The 23,031-nt window shown below is 39.4% G+C and overlaps 1 protein-coding gene across 1 annotated transcript in view; it reads left to right on the forward strand.

Annotated features, from left to right (window-relative positions):
- LOC131193896 (cytochrome P450 7B1) overlaps window positions 1–23,031 on the forward strand; it is a 125,635-nt gene that overhangs the window by 97,277 nt on the left and 5,327 nt on the right. Inside the window, exon 5 of the mRNA XM_058174297.1 lies at window positions 18,731–18,909. Coding sequence (XP_058030280.1) covers window positions 18,731–18,909 — 179 coding nt within the window. The remainder of the gene's footprint in view (window positions 1–18,730; window positions 18,910–23,031) is intronic.

A 23,031-nucleotide genomic window follows, 5' to 3' on the forward strand; every position in this document is an offset into this window, starting at 1 on the left:
AAACCTCATCGTATTATACATAGTCAGATATTATAATTACATGAAAAAGACACTCTTTACTATTACTTATATTATAACAACAACAATTTATTATTACAGTCTTAGACCAGAACAAATAAAAGCACTCAGTATATATACACATAAAAATTCTAGTATAAAATAATAAATAACAACTAAAATCTATAATAAAATCCAGTGTCAATTATACATGGTCTGACTATACGATAATTGCAATCCCTAAACTGTAAAATAGAATAGAATAATAGAATAGAATTCTTTATTGGCCAAGTGTGATTGAAGACACAAGGAATTTGTCTTGGTGCATATGCTCTCAGAGTACATAAAAGAAAAGATACATTCATCAAGAATCATAAGGTACAACACTTAATGATAGTCATAGGGAAACAGTCAATATAAATCTTAAGGATACCAGCAACAAGGTCACAGTCATACAGTCTTAAGTGGGAGAAGATGGGTGATAGGAACAATGAGAAGATTAATAGTAGTGCAGACTTAGTAAATAGTTTGACAGTGTTGAGGGAATTATTTGTTTAGCAGAGTGATGGCCTTCAGGAAAAAACTGTTCTTGTGTCTAGTTTTTCTGGTGTGCAGTGCTCTATAGCATCGTTTTGAGGGTAGGAGTTGAAACAGTTTATGTCCAGGATGTGAGGGGTCTGTAAATATTTTCACAACCCTCTTTTTGACTGGTGCAGTATACAGGTCCTCAATGGAAGGCAGGTTGGTAGCAATTGTTTTTTCTGCAGTTCTAATTATCCTCTGAAGTCTGTGTTTGTCTTGTTGGGTTGCAGAACCAAACCAGACAGTTACTGAGATGCAGATGATAGACTCAATAATTCCTTTGTAGAACTGTATAAGCAGCTCCTTGGGCAGTTTGAGCTTTCTGAGTGTGGCCGGTTGTAGATTCAACACTTAAAGGGAAATGACTAAGCAGTGCAAAAGGTTTCACAAAATGACATTGCTATGGTGGAGCAGACACATGTTTGTGACGAATCCCCAGTGCTGCTGCACAGAATCTAGCCACCTGCACTGTAGTTGTGGACTGTTCATCCTTAAGCAACCACTGAAGATAAGTAGTGTCAGAACAGCCAGGATACCTAGCAGTTTATTTATTATTTTATTTTATTTTATTTGATTTTTATAACGCCCTTCTCCCGAAGGACTCAGGGCGGTGTACAGGCATAATAAAACCGACAATACAATATACAAGTTTAAAATACGATTTAAAAAACTTATTTAAATTAGCCCAATGATTAAAATTTACCATACTAAAAAACCCCGTTTAAAATTAATAAATTTAAACATTAAAATCCCAATTTAAGCCAGCCCCGCGCGGATAAAAAGATGAGTCTTGAGTTCGCGACGAAATGTCCGAAGGTCGGGTATTTGGCGTAAACCCGGGGGAAGCTCGTTCCAGAGTGTGGGAGCCCCCACAGGGAAGGCCCTTCCCCTGGGGGCCGCCAGCCGACATTGTTTGGCGGACGGCACCCTGAGAAGTCCCTCTCTATGGGAGCATACGGGTCGGTGGGAGGCGTGTGGTAACAGCAGGCGGTCCCGTAAGTACCCAGGTCCTAAGCCATGGAGCGATTTAAAGGTCATAACCAACACCTTAAAGTGCACCCGGAAGGCCACAGGCAGCCAGTGCAGTCTGCGCAGGAGCGGTGTTACATGGGAGCTACGCGTAGCTCCCTCTATAACCCGCGCAGCTGCATTCTGGACTAACTGAAGCCTCCGAGCGCACTTCAGTTATTGGCAGAATATATTTTTTCCTAATCGTATAAAAGGAACATCTAAGGAGCATGTGATCTACAAGTCTCCAACATCTTGGGCCTCAGGGACAGAGGCTTTCAGTGAGTGGTATACTTTTATACTTTCCGTACAGCACTGCCGATGGAAGAGCATGGCACTGTACGAGTGCAAATGTTTTCCCATGGTTTGCTGAGTCCAACTGACTAAGATAGCTGGCAGGAGCAACACACATCTAATGGCATCTGGAGCCAGAAACAGCGGAGCTTTTCCTAAGTCCGCCTGCCTCTTGATGTCCTCCATTCTTTGTCGCAAGGTTTGTCTTGCTAGATCATAGTCCATCTTGACTATTAAAGCTGGGGAGAAGCCTAGTGTTAAGTTCGGGAAGTAACGAGGCTGGAGACCAGGGTAGTGACAACAGCTCTTTAATATATGGTGAACCCAGCAACCGGGCTGGGGAAAAACCTCTCCTTATATACAGTTTAACCGGCGGCTTCAACCAATCAGCAACGTGCTTGTTTCCCGCCAAAACATTTAAAGATACATTACACTCCTTCCCTCCCAGAAAACACTTTACCCATATTTACATATTATTTTTCAACGTAATCACGCAAATAGACTGGGCGTCTCCTGACTCTTTCGGACCTGCGCAGTTCATTCCCTGGGAGTGGGTCGAGCTGACCGGAGGGGCTGTTTGCTCCTCTCAGCTCCTCCTCTAGGCCATCCGGCCCTGGATTATTTGCAGAGTCGTCCCTGCTGTTTTCTAATGGAACCTGTTGGCGTCGCTGGACCTCCGGGAACTCAGATAAGTCCTGCGATTTTCCCGGGTTTGAGTCAGCTGTGGATTCAAACATTGTATAGTCAGGGCCTGTTTCGTCTAATTCGGATTGTTCGGCTATGCGTTTTCGTATTTGGTCTATGTGGCGCCTCCATACTCGGCCGTCCTTTAACTCCACCAAGTATGATTTTGGACCTGTTATGTTCAGGATTTGTCCTGCTACCCAGATTGGGCCTTCACCATAGTTGTGTGCCCACACTCGGTCGCCTCTTTCCATCCCTCTTGTTTTTTCGAGTCCCCTCTTGTAACCCTCCGGTGTATAGTTTGGATTTAAACGGTCTAGTGGGCACCTGAGCTTTCGGCCCATTAATAATTCTGCTGGGCTTCTGCAGGTTGTGACACAGGGGGTTCTGTGTTGGACGGCCAGGAAAACATCGATTTTTGTTTGCCAGTCGCCTGGCTTGAGTCTGGACAATGCCTCTTTCGCGCTCCGGACGAAACGCTCTGCAAGGCCATTCGTCGCGGGGTGGAAAGGCGCCGAGAGGGCATGTCGGATGCCCTCTTCTGCCAAGTACTCCTCAAACTGGGTTGCCGTGAATTGCGGGCCGTTATCGGAAACTAACGTGTCGGGCAACCCATGGGTTACAAATAGGTGCCGTAGGACTGAGATCACGGCCTCGGCTGTCATGGATCTCATGAGAATGATTTCCAGCCATTTGGAGTAGGCGTCGACTACTACCACGAAGGTTTGGCCGTGGAAGGGGCCGGCAAAATCAATGTGGATTCTAGACCAGGGCCCTTGGGGTCTCTCCCATTCCCGAACCGGGGCCGTTGGGGGTAGCGGTCTGGACTCTTGGCAGGCCTGGCATTTCCCTACCCTTTCAGCAATTTCCGAGTCCATTAAGGGCCACCACACATAGCTTCTCGCTAGACCCTTCATCCTTACGATCCCTGGGTGTTCTGTTTCCCTTCCCCAAATACTCCCAGCAAAGAGTCCGTCAGAGGCCTTCCTTTTTTCCTTTTATTTACATAGATACATGTCCTGGCCACGTCTACCCACGGGCCTGCCAAGTTTCTGGAGATAACGAGGAAATTATAGATAAGGCCAGAATTACTCACGAATATATTCTTCCCTCCATTGAAACAGTTAGCTCGCGCCAATTCATTAGCTCGCGCCAACTCATTACTTTGTCCAAGACAAAAAACCAGGAAGTCCCGCCTCCTATTTATAGTCTCTGCAGATGTCACTGCATGACAATTATGACTTGGCTTTGTCCCAACTCTTCCGCTGCTGCGCACGGCGATCACGTCTACGTAATCTTGCATCACTCCAAAACTGTTCTTGGGGCGTTGCCAAATCAGCAGGAGGCTCCATGGAATCAGGCTGTGCCGGCCCCTCCTCCTCCCTTTGAGTGGGTGCCAGGGAGGGAAAGGGCTCAAGAGAAGCAGGGCTGGCCAGGTCTTCTCCCTCACTTTCTGAATCATCCGAGTCCAGGAGTCCGGGTCCAGGAACCTGGGTCACAACACTGGGTGACCCTCGTGGAGGAGATCCAACACCCTTTTCCTCAATTTCTCTGGGATCACCACTCGATCCCCCCATAGCAGGCACCCCCCTTGAGCCGAAAGTTCCCCACGTTTCTTTACAAACTCTTTTAAAACGCCGCAGAAGGGCCACCCTCTTGTACCCAACCAAGTACAGTTCTCAAAATAATGTCCCGGTATGACGCCCGAGCCACCTCCTTAGACGTGACTGGGCCAGAGTCAGAGAGTCAATTAACAGTATGGGCGCCCCCGAGTGGGGTCCTCGATCGCCCCTGGTAGTGGGCATCTGCTTAATCGTCCGCATGCCCCAACTCTTTTCCTGGTCGATGCGCAGTTTGTAGGAGTAGGCAGCCAAAAGATAGTCCATCGGGTCAATCGGGCGAAAGTGCCACAGGCGTTGGGCGGTCGCCAGCCAGTAACCCTAACAGTGGTGCGTGACGAAATTGACCATTTGCTGAAGTCAACAGGTCAAGAAAGGAGGCCTAGATACAGCATCTACCTCAGCAGAGAACAATTGGACAACCTAGTCTACCTAGGTAATTTATTTTATCCTTTCTGAAGAAAAGTAGGCATCTCCATGTAAAACTCTGTTTATCACTCATTCTGTTTAGTGGGAAGGTGGAGAACCCAGCTGCTTAATTGACATAATAACAATCATTTACATCAATTATAAATTATGTACTTTATAGCTAGAGATACACTAACTGCATGTAAACATAAAAACCCAGGTAATTAACTAAGCAAAGTATGGAAAAGGTTGAATCAAAGCTTTGCAGTTATTTACACAATGTGTACACATATTAAGTCTGAGTCTAAACATTTGCTGAAGTGGAGAATACATTTCAAGGGCATTGCTCACAAGATGGCAGAGCAAGGCCTTCTCATGAATTGAAAGGAAATATTTGGAACAATCGATTTCTTCTCTAAATATCTTTAGCCTCTACAGCATCCTTTAAAACATAAAACAGGATATAGTCTAATTTTTCTACACATTGGCAGCTTGTTAGCTTTGCAGTAAGATATAAATATTTAAAATCAAAAAATATTTTCAAAGAAGAGATATATGTAGAATGTGGTGTAGTTGGCAAATTTCCCACTTTTAAGCAATTTTCAAGGAAAAATAGGTTTAGTGGAATGTATTTATGTGTAGTGTATCGATAGTAGAAGCAGTAGCAGCAGTCATAGCTTTTCATAATAGGAGTGAACATTTGGCTTAGAAATGATAATCAATTGTCATATCCGCAACAATCTATCCTACATATCTTGCTTGAATTTGCACTACTTTAAAATCCACATGCAAAATTACTCTTTTAAAAAAGTTATTTCTTTACCTTATTGCTTTTTTAAAAAAAATATTATTATTTTTTTGAAAAAGCATTTTATGAATTGTGAAAAAAGCTAAACTAATAGAAGTATGGTGGAGAAAATCTGTGTGGTTGCTAAGAGTCAACACCAACATGATGCTACTAGTTATCAATCAGGATATCTAAGGATTCACAGGCAGAGAAATTAACTTCAGTTTACAACGGTGTTTGAAAGTTTGCGAACCCATATTTCTGTATAAATATGACTTAATATAATACTTGTTTTCCTTATGTAGTTTTGGATAATTTTCTTCGGTAAATACATGAACAGGCATATTGTTTTTTAATCATTTGATCGAGTTTTAGATGTATTTATACAGAAATATTGAAAAGTTGAGACATCATAAACTTTTAAACACATTATAAATATACTTGGTCTAAACCTCATCGTATTATACATAGTCAGATATTATAATTACATGAAAAAGACACTCTTTACTATTACTTATATTATAACAACAACAATTTATTATTACAGTCTTAGACCAGAACAAATAAAAGCACTCAGTATATATACACATAAAAATTCTAGTATAAAATAATAAATAACAACTAAAATCTATAATAAAATCCAGTGTCAATTATACATGGTCTGACTATACGATAGTTGCAATCCCTTAACTGTAAAATAGAATAGAATAATAGAATAGAATAGAATTCTTTATTGGCCAAGTGTGATTGAAGACACAAGGAATTTGTCTTGGTGCATATGCTCTCAGAGTACATAAAAGAAAAGATACATTCATCAAGAATCATAAGGTACAACACTTAATGATAGTCATAGGGAAACAGTCAATATAAATCTTAAGGATACCAGCAACAAGGTCACAGTCATACAGTCATAAGTGGGAGAAGATGGGTGATAGGAACAATGAGAAGATTAATAGTAGTGCAGACCTAGTAAATAGTTTGACAGTGTTGAGGGAATTATTTGTTTAGCAGAGTGATGGCCTTCAGGAAAAAACTGTTCTTGTGTCTAGTTTTTCTGGTGTGCAGTGCTCTATAGCATCGTTTTGAGGGTAGGAGTTGAAACAGTTTATGTCCAGGATGTGAGGGGTCTGTAAATATTTTCACAACCCTCTTTTTGACTGGTGCAGTATACAGGTCCTCAATGGAAGGCAGGTTGGTAGCAATTGTTTTTTCTGCAGTTCTAATTATCCTCTGAAGTCTGTGTTTGTCTTGTTGGGTTGCAGAACCAAACCAGACAGTTACTGAGATGCAGATGATAGACTCAATAATTCCTTTGTAGAACTGTATAAGCAGCTCCTTGGGCAGTTTGAGCTTTCTGAGTGTGGCCGGTTGTAGATTCAACACTTAAAGGGAAATGACTAAGCAGTGCAAAAGGTTTCACAAAATGACATTGCTATGGTGGAGCAGACACATGTTTGTGACGAATCCCCAGTGCTGCTGCACAGAATCTAGCCACTTGCACTGTAGTTGTGGACTGTTCATCCTTAAGCAACCACTGAAGATAAGTAGTGTCAGAACAGCCAGGATACCTAGCAGTTTATTTATTATTTTATTTGATTTGATTTGATTTTTATAACGCCCTTCTCCCGAAGGACTCAGGGCGGTGTACAGGCATAATAAAACCGACAATACAATATACAAGTTTAAAATACGATTTAAAAAACTTATTTAAATTAGCCCAATGATTAAAATTTACCATACTAAAAAACCCCGTTTAAAATTAATAAATTTAAACATTAAAATCCCAATTTAAGCCAGCCCTGCGCGGATAAAAAGATGAGTCTTGAGTTCGCGACGAAATGTCCGAAGGTCGGGTATTTGGCGTAAACCCGGGGGAAGCTCATTCCAGAGTGTGGGAGCCCCCACAGAGAAGGCCCTTCCCCTGGGGGCCGCCAGCCGACATTGTTTGGCGGACGGCACCCTGAGAAGTCCCTCTCTATGGGAGCATACGGGTCGGTGGGAGGCGTGTGGTAACAGCAGGCGGTCCCATAAGTACCCAGGTCCTAAGCCATGGAGTGATTTAAAGGTCATAACCAACACCTTAAAGTGCACCCGGAAGGCCACAGGCAGCCAGTGCAGTCTGCGCAGGAGCGGTGTTACATGGGAGCTACGCGTAGCTCCCTCTATAACCCGCGCAGCTGCATTCTGGACTAACTGAAGCCTCCGAGCGCACTTCAGTTATTGGCAGAATATATTTTTTCCTAATCGTATAAAAGGAACATCTAAGGAGCATGTGATCTACAAGTCTCCAACATCTTGGGCCTCAGGGACAGAGGCTTTCAGTGAGTGGTATACTTTTATACTTTCCGTACAGCACTGCCGATGGAAGAGCATGGCACTGTACGAGTGCAAATGTTTTCCCATGGTTTGCTGAGTCCAACTGACTAAGATAGCTGGCAGGAGCAACACACAACTAATGGCATCTGGAGCCAGAAACAGCGGAGCTTTTCCTAAGTCCGCCTGCCTCTTGATGTCCTCCATTCTTTGTCGCAAGGTTTGTCTTGCTAGATCATAGTCCATCTTGACTATTAAAGCTGGGGAGAAGCCTAGTTTGGCAAAGTTGGACTCAAAAGCCTTGATCCATGATGAAGAGAATTTGTGCAAATTGCCTGACAATTTGTCTTGGAGGATTAATGGAGCAAGACTTTGCGGAAAGAAGTTAAGTTTTAGCCAGAGATTTAAGGACACTATACAGAATCTTGCTTCGACTTTTGTCAATCCTTTCTGCAGGTGCAGAAGTGCATTTGAGACACAACATGGCATCTGGAGAATTTATCTAATGAATTTGTATTGAACTATTTCTAATGATGTAAAACATAAAGCTGACAGTCTGAGCAAGGTCCTGTAAAGAAGCTGTACTAGTGACTTGGCCAGAAAAAGCTTAATTTCAACAGGGACATAATATTCTCCCTCTGCACAGAAAAATTTAAGAATGGTGCTCACTGATCTTTGGCCCAAGGCAGCTGCATATTTTCCATGTGCTTTTCTTGGCCTGAATGACCACTCCCAGGAATTTGAAGGTGATTACCTGCTCTATTTTAGATGTATTTATACAAAAATATTGAAAAGTTGAGACTTCACAAACTTTTAAACACCACTATAAATATACTTGGTCTAAACTTCATCATATTATACATAGTCAGCTATTCTAATTACATGAAAAAGACACTCTTTACTATTACTTATAGTATGGTATTACACATACCAACTTCCTCATTAGAAGACGCATTTAAAACCTTTTCTATGTAAAGAAAAACTTGGGATGTTGGGAGGAGGGATAGCTAGAAAATACAGTATAATGGTACATCAGAAATGTTATGCTATTCCATGCATTTTTACTAGCCTCATCATTAATTAAGATTTATTTATGTAGCAAAATTTGTAACCTGCCAATAGTCAGGTCAGGCTAAAGGCACAATAAAATAGGACAGCTTTCATTTCCTTATTCTTAACTTGCTTATTTATAGTTCTAAAAGGATGTCATTGAATAGTAATTTTTAGTGTGACAGAAGAAGAAAGCTCTTGGAAAATAATTTTAATACAATATTTAACACAATATTAAATAATTTTAATACAATATAATATAAATTTTTGTCATGGACTCGCCTATTGATTTCCCTCGATTCTAATTACTTTTTGAATCTGTCCACCAAGGTGGCATTCAAAGACTATTCAGACTATTCATTCTTTTTGACCTGACAAGGTAACAAATGTAGGTCAGGCAACTTGATTTTATGAATATCACATGTGTGTGAACATCTTCTAATATACATTGTATGTGGAGTGGATAGATGGAGTTTAGAGAGATGGACAGATAGACATCTAATCACCAGAATTTGGGGGTCCACATAGACTAATAAATATGATAAGCAGTAGAGCCTAGCACCTGCTTTGGTGAAGTACTGGTACTATCTGCTAGAGAAGGGAAGCAAAGGGAAGCAAAGGGAAATGTCTGTTGGAAATGATTTGATTTAAATGGAATATAAGTAACCAAACAGGATGGAATATGAAGAGGAGCAAGCTATGGTTGGACTGAATAAAGAGAACAAAGGTAAGATTAAGAAGGCATTAGAATGAAAAAAAAAGTGAGGAAAAACCTTTATACCAGTGATTCTCAATGTGGGGCCCATGCCCCTCAGGTGGGCAATTTGATTTTTAATGGGGGCAATTCGAAAATGAGCTATTAACTGAATTTTTGAAAGTCCGCTAATTGTTCTTATATATTTGTGATGAAACAGCTGTGTTTCATTTACCTATAGTTGTCTTTGTTACAGTGAATTTCCTAGGGCCTGCTTTGAAAAGGATATCCCAGCTGGGGGGAGAAGGGAGCAACCAATCAGATGTGTTCCCACTGAGGAACATGGGACTGGCAGAGTCTCTCTCTCTCTCTCTTTCCTGTGGGCTTTGCTGCTGGGTAGTTGCAGGGAGAGCTGCTCTGTGGGGAGGCAGAGTGGATGGCTGCTGGAGGAAGCCCAGCAGTGAGGATACAGAACCAGGACCCAAGTTTAAATAATAAATTGTTAGATTTACACTTATTTTTAGTCTGTGTTTCCCAGGCCGTGTTTTACAAGACTTTTCTTCTGAGAGCAATCTGGGGCTGGGCCACGCATGCATAGGTATTGCCAGGCCTGTGTGATTCACCTCCACCTGAACTACCAAAGCATTTCCCCACTAAGCTGCAGGTTCAAACCGAGTGGGCGAGGAAAGGGGGGTATCATAGGTTACAATCCCCCTTTCATTCATGACAATCTTATTATTCATAAATTAAGCTAAGAATGTTTTTTAAATTTCCCTCTTTCTGCGCCATCTTCTTTTAATAGTTATTTCTTCTAATAATTTGCAACATTTCTTAAGTTTTTCTCACATTTATTTCTTTTAATCACAAACCCTATGCAAAAGATGAGTAGTGGAAGCAAGAAAAAAGCTCGTCAGTATTCACAAGAATATTTAAAACTTGGCTTCATACCCGCTATCCATGATGAAATTGGAGCCTAATTTAAAATCTCTCTGCAGCACAAGGATCTCATTAACTTAAATAGACTAAAGCTGCAATCCTACAACATTTTCCCGGGAGTAAGCCCCATTGAAGACAATGGTACTTACTTCTGAGTGAACATACATAGGATTGTGTTGTAAATATGATCTTGAGGTGTTTTTTTTTGTTTGTTTGTTTACATTTATATACCGCCCTTCTCCGAAGACTCAGGGCGGCTTACAGTGTGTAAGGCAATAGTCTCATTCTATTTGTATATTTACAAAGTCAACTTATTGCTCCCCCAACAATGTGGGTCCTCATTTTACCTACCTTATAAAGGATGGAAGGCTGAGTCAACCTTGGACCTGGTGGGACTTGAACCTGTAATTGCAGGCAGCTGTGTTTTAATAACAGGCTTCTTACAGCCTGAGCCACCACGGCCCGTGGTGAGCTCAAATTGTATTTTGAATTTGTTAGGTAATACGTATAGTAATTAATTAATATGTATAGCAATTAATATGATCAAAGTATTACAGAAAAAGCTTTCATTAAAATTATTTTATATTTAAAATAATTCAGTTCTCTATTATATGTTTTGAAACTTGATTTGCTGTTTTTTCATATCCCTTCATACTATTATTTTTTAAGTTCCTCAGTACTTCTACTGTCTTTCGTTCTTTTATTTTTCTCTTTCATGGATGCCATGTTCTTTGGAACCTTTTTTAAAGCAAGTTAATGGCCTTTTAGGCTTCCTCTGCATGAAGCTACTTCCTCTGCTACTATTCACTTTTTGAATAGTAAGAATTATATGTCATGGTGGGGGGGCATCAGAATTTAAGAGATGCTTAGCTGGGGCATTGCCAAACAAAGGTTGAGAACCACTGTTTTATACAAAGATATTTTGGTGTGAAAGAAAAAAATAAAAGGAGTTTAGGGTGATTTGGAAAGATATGGTGACTGTATATCTTATATGATGGGGATGTAATATGGTAGTGAAAGACTAGATTCAGGAAATTTTGGGCTTGTTTGTAGTTAATGATTGCTTTAGAAAAGATGGGCAATGCTTTCCTGGAAGATATTATTATTCAATGTGATTTACCAACAGCAGAAATCATTATATGTAAACCCAAACCACACAAAAAATGCACAGATAAGGAATCCTCAATAAGAAGTGAATCTAAGTTACAATGGGGATTGGAATTCTTTAGATTTCTAAATATTACTATACGGCAAGTGATAGGTGAGTATACTGGTAGAATCTGATCAGATTTGGACTTCCAATATTATTGATGATTGTCAATCCCTTTCCTCCTTTTCTTTGTTCCTAATCAGATAGTTTTCTCTGCCATCTTTGTTTCCTTGTTTTATGTTTTTTCTGTTGTTTCACGTTTTAAAATGTTTTAAACAATTTATAAACTTTCCATAGTCAATGGGAGTTGTATGGCATATCAATTTAATGAATTATTATTAGCTGATCACTACAATATGAAATCACAGCTGCCAGTTCTTTAGCTAGTAGTGCCCTTCCTATGCATCAAATTCCTCTCAAATATCTAGGATGTTGTAATGTATAGGCATAGTATATGAGCAGACCCAGGCAGTGTGGCCTTTTTTTAATTAACAGATGGAAATTTTGTCAATGTGCAGATTTTCTGAGTGCGGTTTCTTGTATGGCACCGAATGTGCTGATAACCACTGGGACCACCGTGGCTGGTTTATGTCATAATCTTTTTGTTTGAATTTTCAGATCTTATTACTTTGTGATCTTTTGCCTTTCTTTCCCTTCTATTTTGCTGATAATACTCCATCTATTATTCACACTTTCTTCCTTTCAACTACAATTATATCTGGGTTGTTATGCGCCAATAATTTATCAATTTGTATTTGGAAATCCCAAAATATTCTACCTATTCATTTTCAACTACTTTTTCAACTCTTCTGTTTCAAAGACTGAAATTGAAAACTTGTGTATGCAAAATACTCTCTACTTCCCTGATGCTCCTTGCTTTAAATAAATTATTGTATCATCAGAGATCTTACATGGTGAAAGAAGAACCTCAGTTGAGAGATGTGAAAGTATTCTCACTTTTGTTAATAATCTTAGACAATACATTTTGTTCTAAATTAATTACATGTTTCAAAGATTACCAGACAAAGGAGGATACGTTCCCCTTCTTGTCCTTATATCCTGTGTGTGGCAGGTACAGCTTTAAAGTCAAATAATTGTCAAATAATCTTTCTTTCTTTCTTTCTTTCTTTCTTTCTCTCTCTCTCTCTCTCTCTTTCTTTCCTTTCTTTCCTTCCTTCCTTCCTTCCTTCCTTCTTTCTTTCTTTCTTTCTTTCTTTCTAATTTATTTGCTACCCAACTTGTTAAAATGACTCTACACAACTTATATTCCTTGACTGATGGGGTCTGCAGCATGTTTCCTCTGCCAAAGCGGGTGGGGTGGGCCAGTCCCATTAGAATGGGATGGTTCCTTAAAGAATAGAGTAGAGTAGAGTAGAGTAGAGTAGAGTAGAGTAGAGTAGAGTAGAGTAGAGTAGAGTAGAGTAGAATAGAATAGAATAGAATAGAATAGAATAGAATAGAATAGAATAGAATACAGAGTTCGAAGGAACCTTGCAGATTATCTAGTCCAATTCCCTGCTTAAGCAGGAGACCCTATACCATTTCTGAAAGATGGCTGTCTAGTCTCTTATTGAAAGCTTCCAGTGAGGAAGCAGCCACAATTTCTGGCAAGCTGTTCCATTGGTCTATTGTTCTCACTGTCAGAAATTTCTAGGTTGAATCTCTTCTTGATCAGTTTCCATCCATTATTTCTTGTTTAGTCTTCAGAGCCATGCCATGCCATGCTATGCAGGAGTTTAAAGGTAATAACCAGCACCTGGAAGCAAACCAGCAACCAGTACAGCTTGTGGAGCAATGACATAAAATGGGTCAGTTTGGGGGCCCAAAGAATTGCCCACACCATTGCACTTTGTGCCAGCTGAAGTTTCTGAATATTCTCCAAGATTAGCCCCATGTAGAGTTCATTGTAGTAGTCCAGATGTGCGCGACCAAAACTTGAATGACTGAGCTCAGAAACTCCTGATCCAGGAAAAGTCCCAACTGTGCAAAGGGTGTCCTTGGTGTGACTGCAACCTGCTCTTCAAATCCAGAGTGCAGAAGACACTCCAAGTTGCAGACAAGATCTGTCAGGGGTAGTGCAACCCCATCCAGAACTAAGTTTAAATCCTGTATCTTGAAGTTCCATGCACCCAAAGCCATGTGGTCTTGCCAGGGTTCAACCAAAACCTGCTGTCCCCCATCCAGCTTCCACAGCCTCCAGGCACTGCGACAGGGCAGCACCAGCACCATTTGTATCTCTTTTGAATACTGATATCTTGATTTTTTTTAAAAAAAATTGACTGTTTTCACAATAATAATCATTCAGACTTTCTTGTATTGTGACCTTGTTGTTTGCTTCTTTCTTTCCTTAATATTCCTATACAAACTTGACAGCCTAGTTTTACATTATTTATTTCCTGATTCCAGCAATTACCGTAGCTTCAATCCCTCCCTTCAAATCTATAAATCCATAGATCACAATACTAGTCATACTAGTCATACATTTCTTTGATGAAATTTGAGAAGTGCATTGGTAGCATATGTTCTTGAAAATAAAGATATGCTGGGAAAAATTCGATCGAAAAAAGACAGTTTTTCTGTTGCTGGAGAAAGTAATTTTTTATACATACATGTAGGTCTAAGTACATTTCCTTTTGCACTGTTTTATTGTATTTTTTCTTGCAGATGCCAAGTAAAACAGTGTGTTCTCCTTTCCCCCTCTCCCATTTGTCCCCCTTTCCAATTATCCATGTCCTCCTTTTGCCTGCTCATATATCTAATAGCCCTATATATCAATGAAATATAAGTTGCCCTTCTTAACTAAGTTGGACTAAGTTGAAAGAAGCATTATCTGCTAGGTAAAGAATATACTTGTGCACACTTTCCCAGAGATATCATACAGAACTGTTTATCATAGATCTTCATATGCAACAGATTCCATCCATCTCTCCTCCAGTATCTTAAATGTAATATAGTAAGCAAATTCATTGATACATATAATGCATACACATAGTATATATACTGGGTATTTACATCCTAAATCTTCCTCCTTTCCTTAGGAAGGAAATTTCGAGCCACTTCCTGCCTCTGCACCATTTTCTCTTTGGCAGAAAGAAAGGTCAAACAAAAAAAAAACAACTTTTATTTAAAAGGGAAATAGGAAAAGAAACTGTACAAATTCCTTTTTAACTTTAATTAGTCACACAACTCTTCATTAACAAAGAAAATACAATTACAGAGGTATTCAAAATCAAGCAGCATTGGAAACATCTAATAGGAAAATATGTAGGACAGTGACAAGTTATGAACAAAATTCCAAAGTGATCCATTCTACTAATGGAGAAGCAACTGAAATAGTTTTATGCCACTCTGCATAAAACATACAAGGATTGAACTTGTGGAAAGATAATAAGTTCCAGATGCAATAAAGTGGTCTTAAAAATAAATTTTAAAAAATTAAACAGGGCACTGTCTTAACTAACATTTTCTTTTTCTTTTTAGTCAGTAATTCTTGGAACTACCTCTGTGCCAATTTGTTATCTAGAAAACCCTCCTTCCTTGAATTGCCAGCTATAATCAGGCAATTCTTAACTTTCTCTCTTTCCTTACCTTACCTGGTCATAAACTTCTGGCTTTTTTTGTCCTGGACATCTGCTTTGTTTTTCAAAAGGACCCAGATTCTCTGTCTCTGGCACAGAAGAAAGCATTGAGAGACTTTTGTTGTTGTTGTTGTTGTTGTTGTTGTTGTTGCCTGCGGGGTGAAGATCATGCCCAAGACAATATTTTATTCTGAGTGGCTAAACTGTCCTGAATATCAGTAATTTACACTAAAGATAACATTGTATGGGACATTGTTTACTAGCAGATAGAAAAACTAAAATTAAACAGTGCGAGGATACAGACTACCTTGCAAGATACAGTAAGCATGCTACCATTAAACATCACTGTTTTAAAACTGAATGAAGTGGGAGAAAGTAGATATTTTATCTTTGTATCCTGTGATTAATTTAATTCTGTTCAGTCATTCTGCAAACTATAGGTATGATGTGTTTCATAATTCTTTTATATAAACATAGTGCTCTGAAAAGAGTAGATGTATCCAAAATATTTGCATATTGAACAACTATTTTTCTTTCCTATACCCTTGACACTTACAGGGTTCCTATTACCTGCTTAATATAAAATTTAAAAAACCATTATTTGCAGCGGTTTTCTTATTAAACAGTAACAGATCAAGATCATGTTTAATTAAAATTAACTTGCTTACCAAAGCCAAATGTACTAATGATTCACAATGACCTTTTATTACCTGCAGTCCCTTGTTTTGGCTGGATGATTGACAGCTTGCTGTTTGGCTCCGTGTTGTATTTCAGCTGACAAGACTTTTCATTTTAACTCAATTTGCCTGCCTATCACAAGCTGGTGGCGGGCCAGGCGCAAGTCGGCCAGCTTTGCCTCAGCAGCTTGCTCCATTTCTCATTAGTACGCATTTATTCAGTGGAAATTGGAAGACAAATGCTTGAAGGCATGTGAACTAAGTATAGCAAATTAGGTTTAAAGACTGAATATTTATAAGTATATTGAAATGGCTTTGACTTTTAAAAAAAGATTGTGGATGAATTGGAAGCAGAGAATATAAGAGAAAAGGAGAGTGGGAAGACTCTAAAAATAATACTCTGGGAAGTCTGAAGGCCCCCTCTTCCTCCCTCCCTTTCTCTCTTTCCCTCCTTAGAAAATATGTCAACTTTACTGACAATCTCTCTTCATGTGTTGAAGTTTCAGCATCTCATGTGTGTAGGAAGTGGGAAAACATGAGGGTCATGTTCATTTGCTGCTTGGTTATCTCTTGCTTTGCTTTAAATTGCCTTGTTTGTTCAGCACTAGCACAGAAACAGATGTTGTTCTCTAGAGCTGGATCATTTACGGTACCTCATGGTGCAAAATGGGAGGCCTCCCAGGCTATCCAGCTGGTCTTACAGGAGTGCTGGCTTATGCCTACTGAAGTATGACAACCGCAAGTACTGTACAGGCCGCTGTTTTATCATCTAGTTGTCATTCAGTGTCTAAATCCAGCATATAAGGATTATTGAGGAGGGGAGGAGGGACCAGGAAAGAGTGTCATTTTTTGTTTGTTTATTTTCATGGTCGGCTGCCACAAACCCACACAAACTCCCTCCTCCTTTGCTGATCATAATGTGACTCATTACCTTTGTCATCTAAGGATTATCAGCAAGATCGCTCAGAGCAAAAGCCGCGGCTCCTTTTTCCCCACATAGCTGGTACTGGAAGGTAAAACAGATTTGTCATTTATGATCTGACCGCTAAGCCGTGCTCTGAGCTCCATTACTGTGATTAAATTCTCTATAAGAGAAGTTTGCCCGATTGTCATTTGGGATACCACCGTGGTCAACAGACTGCCATGCTTCCTTTCAAAATGTCAGCCAATCCGATATGACTTTGTGGCTTGTGCTACTCAAGTGGAAACCTGCTATTTCAGCAGCAGCGACACTTTGCCTGATGATTTCGCTTGTCGTTGCTGTGTGTTTTGTGCTTTACTCCCTTCCCCTCACCGGCCCCCGACCAGGATTTGGTTGCTTTGGTGTCTAGTGGCCCTACATATGTCAGTTACCATTTCCATACTGCAGCCTACTATGCTCTAATCAGCTTCATTATGCCTAGGCTGCATAAAGCCAAGAAATGGAGCCTGGATCTTTCTTTTGCATTGGGGGAAGTTTTTTCTTGCCAGAATGCAGCCATTTGACATCTATTGTGCCTTGTGGCTATCCGCAATAGAGGCCATATTCTGGAATCAGAGGTTTTTTTCTGGCTTCGTCATCAACAAGCCGACTTGATTCTCCCTGATTATAGTAACGAAGGCAGTCCAAAAAAAATATGCACAGCCTCACTGTACGTCACATTGAATCACGGTGTTGGCCACACAGAACTGACCGCAGCCTCATTTCTTTAGACAAATACACGCTTAAGGAAAAAAAAAACTCTTGCAGAAAAGCATCCAAATCAGCTTTATTTGCCATGCACTGTTTTTAATTTTTTTTTTAAAGAAAGAAAAACATTTGTCACTGTCTCTTTCAAATGCTTCTAGGCTAAGGTTGCTACACTTTCTTGTAAATTAACCTTTAGGTTCTAGAGACTCACCAAAGCTGATCTGGCAAAGAGGGGATTTTAATGTGGATATTCCAAAATGCATATAAGCAACTATCTATGCTTGATCTTATATTCTACGGGTGCTCTGGTTTTTGCATTGCTAAGGCTTGTTTTCACACTGCTAGCTTAAAGGAGTCATGCTGTCTCCTACAGGACCCAGCCATGCTGGTGGAGAAATAGTCAGTTTTGATTACTAAGTGAGAGATGCAGCCGCAGACAGGAGGTACATGCTGGTATGCATGCTATCAGAATGATTTATGCAAATTATGCATATTATTCCCAAAGGAATTTCTCCTCAAACTGCCAGGATAAATTGCCGGAAATTAGCCATAAAATCTGTCATGCTAGGAGCAAAAGGTGAAGGCTACTGGGATGGCAAGGACATTTGCCTTCCCAAGCTTTCCAGGTTATGGTGGGCGTCTGGAAAAGGTTTGGGATTTGTGTCAAAGCATTACACAGGATATGGGTTTTCCCCCATTAACTTGTCAAAGTGCCACGCATAATTTGAATTTGCTCAGCCAACAGTAGAAATTATGATGTGATGATGATATTGCTAAGGGTTCCGCAATTCCCAGCATCCTAACTTCACAGTTCACTGTATAGTTATTTGAGTGCTTCATATTGTAATGCATGATTGAAGCCCAGCACAAGGCCTTTGGGGGACAGCTCTGAATCCTGAAGTTGGTATTGCAACCTTTGCAATGTATACAAATGCATAAAAATATTCCTCTCTCCAAGGGTGCCATTTTAGTGACATGTACAAATAATGGTTTTCCACCCAAAATCTACTACATTGTCTTCAGCTTAACTGAATACATCAAGTCTTATCAGTTAATAATTATATTATACTTCATTAGTCCTACAGGAATGCATTTGTGTCCCGTTTTTGGTTCTCCTCTGCCCCCTCCCCCCTCCTATTTTTTCCTCCACCTTTTTTTTATAGCCACATCTAATAAATTAATTCAGTGGCTGTTATAGGAACTTGTAAGTTCCAGTCATCTTCAGTATTTTTAATGGTTTTTAAGATCTTGTTTTGTTCTGTTTTTCTCTTTATTTAAATGCAGAAAGTGCCATAAATGAGAGCTTGCGAATGTGTTCCTCATCAATGAATATCCGTAAAGTCAAAGAAAATTTTATTTTCAACTTTGAAGAGAACCGTGAAGCCTGTTTGAGAAAAGGAGATTTGTTAGCAATTTTTCCTCCAATTCTGCACATGGACCCTGAAATCTACGAAGATCCTCAAGTAAGAGTTGACTGCTATTGCACACATGATCACAGGCATATTTCTGCTACCAGGCTCTTTATAATACAGCTTATTTTTTAAGAGCATAGGAAAAAAACCCTGTGGAACAAATCTTCCTGCTTTCAGTTCTTTTCAAGATGCCTGCTGCAGGTCAAAGGATTTAAGGTCTAAAGGGAGAAATAATGGCAATGAAACTGACCCCTTTGAGATGAACTGACAATTGTTCAGTGACTACCATAAACTTGAAGCTAAATGTGGGCTTTGTTTGGAAGTGGATCATTGGATGCCCAAAGAAGGCAGAATAATGAAAGGTAGCTTAAAGAGCAAATAATGTGGGCTATTTAGTTAAGTGCCCCCAAAGCATCATTGATTCTCTAAAGCCCCTATAATAGCAGTGTCTTCTAAAGACGTATGGTTTTTCACCTTTCTTTATAGGGATTGGTCTTTTCGTGGTCAATTAGTGTGGCGTTGTGAACTCAGGATTGTAAAGCTGTTGCTCTGCAATGAAGCTTTGAGGGTAATTGTGTCATCTCCATGTATTTTCTCTTTTCTGAGGCTAAAGTTAATGAATATCAAAGACTGCAAATTAATCCTGTCTAGTTCAGCTTAATGTAGCTCCAGAAGTTCATCACCTGCATGCAAATGGGAGGGCTGTTCCCTCAGTTTTTACTCAAATATTTTGCGGCTGGCTTGGAGATGCTGTAGAGACAGAAATGCAAGTCACAAGGTTTTACAAAAAATCTGCTTTTTCCTGCATTCCATGGAGTCCAGGGATAACACGATACGTTGCAGTATTGCAGTAAAGTGATTCTGAGCAGTATTTAACTCCCCAAATCCATAATTTGGGTTAAATAAATCTCCAATAATTAAAAATTAAAAAGCAAGCTAATATATTATAAAACAACCATATACGGTAGGAATCCGCCCTTCCAAAAAAAATTTAAAATGTTTACTCATTAGAGGGACAGCCATAGCTCTCTACCCTTAAAGCTTGGTGAAAGAGCAAATCTTCACAGATTTTATGAAGACTAGGAGGGATAGAAGCATTCTTTTGGAAAGGGTCATTAAGGTTATATTTTCACTCTGACAAAGGAGAAGTCTTGAGAAATGTCCAAATCATCTTATTCTTCTCAAATCACCAGCCCTACCCAGTTCCCTTATAGACTAAGGAGACATAAGGGATGCTTTCATTGACTGACAATAAGCTGCTGATACATTTTCAGGATATGGTCCTTGATATTTATGAGCCTAATTATTTTGGAATTAGGTTATTTGAAGAAGCACCTGCTTCCATCTAGTCCTATCTGATCTTTACATTCTGATCAGGATGCCTTACTGACCATAACGTGTGTGTGTGTGTGTGTGTGTGTGTGTGTGTGTGTGTGTGTGTGTGTAGGTAGGTAGGTAGGTAGGTAGGTAGGTCTTGGTATATTCAGGTCTTTTCTCGTGTAAAGTTGAGAGTATCTTGGTGACATTTCAACAAGGTCTCACTCATCATCTTCAGGCTGGTGCTTTCGGCTTCGATCTTGTGTGAGCAAAACGTGGTCGGAGCTGCCGTCTCTCTATAAATACTGGTGGGGAGGTGAGGAGTGTTGCTGTGAGCGGGTTGGTTGGCTGTGTGGTTGCATCTTGATTGGTAGATGGAGTGGGTGTTTGCAGATTGGTCGAGGTGGGGAGGGTTGCTGTGAGTGGGTTAGTTGGCTGTGTAGTTGCATCTTGATTGGTAGATGGAGTGGGTGCTTGCAGATTCTCTCAACTTTACACGGGAAAAGATCTGAATATACCAAGACCTACATACTTATACCCATGAAAATCTACGAAAACACACACACACACACGCACACACACAAGCACACACACACACACATATATGGTTATTCGGGTTTTCTCCCACGTAAAATTGGAAGTGTCTTGGCAACGTTTCGACATTTCAACAAAGTCTCATTCATCATCTTCAGGCTGGTGTTTACAGCTTCGTGCTTCTAGGAGCAATGTTCTAGGAGCAAAAACCCCAAAACACACACACACACATATATATATAAAACAATTGATGAAAATTGCTACCTTTTTCATTCTGCCAGCAGAGAAGTTATGCTGAATCAAAAATCACTTCCTGACAGAAGGGACACTTCCAGCCAGAGATGGTTCATTCTGTAGTCAGCCTATTGTAATAAAAAAATAATTATAGTTACCTTTTCAGAAAATGATGCTAAAAATAAAATACGCTTTTCTATGCTTGGTATCACCAAATCATATTTACATGTATTTTTAAAATTGGCAGTTTACATTTTTTTGTTTTTGTTTACATTTATACCCCGCCCTTCTCCGAAGACTCAGGGCGGCTTACAGTGTATAAACATAGATAAAAGTATCTATAATGCTAACACCATTAAGCATATAAGCATGCATGAATCAGATTAAAAATTATTAGACTGGATTATGTTTAAAAAATCAAAATGTTTAAAAATTAAACCACATGTTCTAAGATCACCCGGGCCTCTGAAATCTAGGATTGTTGTAGAAAATAGCAGCAGGAAAAGGTATTATTAGGTTCACCACCTTATTTATAAAAATAGTAAAAGCAGGATTTTAAAAAAATAGTATAAATAAATGAATTAATATGATGATAAATTGGCCCACGTCAAAACAGTTTATCCTAGTGTAGGATTCCAGTAGTAGTACTTTGCAGACCACTTTGTGTTGTCTTTCATATTTTAAATATTTGTAATGCAAAGCTGTAATTGTACTGTTTGTTTGTGTTGGGCAGAAAGCATGCAAATTATTCATGTAATTCAACTCTCTGTAACTCGTATACTCTTACTTGTACCAAATGGTCTTACTCAGTATATGTGTTCCTAGCTTTAATGTGTGGGGAAGGGAGGTATAATGTATAAATTTATAACCCACATTTCAATTATGAATTTCTCAAGGCAACAGTCATGTAGCAACAGTTATTAAAATAACAACACAAAACCAAGACATCTGATAAAAATATAGCTAAAAATATTAAGCGTCTTTAGTACTATTAAAAACAGGTGACAATACGGCTTATATCTAGTACTTTAAAGTCAAGTTAGCAAGTTGGATAAGAATATCACAATTTGAGTAGCATTTAGTCATCTGCCTAACTTTGGGAGGCTGATATACAAAAGAAAGAACTCAAAAGATAAACTTGGTTAACAGGACATCTATATCTGAGACCTACCAATGATGGGTAGTTGTTACTACCTCATCTGGACATAACCTTCAATAGAAGGCAAAATTTATGAAATACACATGCGATATCATTATAACAACCTTAATTACAAGTTAGGTTATCTTGACTCCTTCAATATTTGGTGCGCAGCCAAGTTTTTATAACTTGTAGTCTTATCCATATTGTTTAAGCACCTGCTCAAATATCAAAGAACCCAAGTGTGACTTGGAAGAATCCAATTCATGTAAAAAAATCAATTTCTCATGAGGACAACAAAGAAGGTGAGAAATACAATGGAACATACAAAATCTGTTTGGAAAAACAAAAGATTTTGAACTGGTATCACACAATACCACAGCTGGTGTCAGTCTGTTTCTGCAATGGTTGCAGTGACACAGTGAAAGAATCACTTGTAGATACAAAAGTGTGTCTCAGTTGTTTAAAGAGGAGACACCACTAACTAGGCAAGTCACATTAAAGTAAAAAGATAAACAACCATTAACAAAATATGTAAACTTAAGATCAGCAAAATAAATTAATCATGTGACCCTCAATTTCATATTTCCTCCCTTACTTGGTTACTTACAACTACTGTATATTGCATCTTCTGTACTGAACACCAACTAGAAAAGTAGACTTGATTATTTTTGAAAAAAATGGGGAAGGGAGCCACCTTCTCTATTCCAAAACCAAGGAGCTACCATGAAGAAGCCCAGTCCCCTGGCGGGTGGGGACCCATGACCATACAGAATAGATGGGCAGGTCCTATCTGGATAACATGGTCTGAAGGTAATGAGGACTTGACTCTTAAAGAGCTTTAGTAACCCATTATAATTATAAAAGCTGAATGTAGTAACTCTTGAATTTAGATGAGCAATGAGTACATACCCTTCAGAAACATCCATGGTACAGTTGTTACTGGCTGT

The sequence above is a fragment of the Ahaetulla prasina genome, chromosome 3 (assembly GCF_028640845.1).
Source record: "Ahaetulla prasina isolate Xishuangbanna chromosome 3, ASM2864084v1, whole genome shotgun sequence".
Lineage (NCBI taxonomy): Eukaryota > Metazoa > Chordata > Lepidosauria > Squamata > Colubridae > Ahaetulla > Ahaetulla prasina.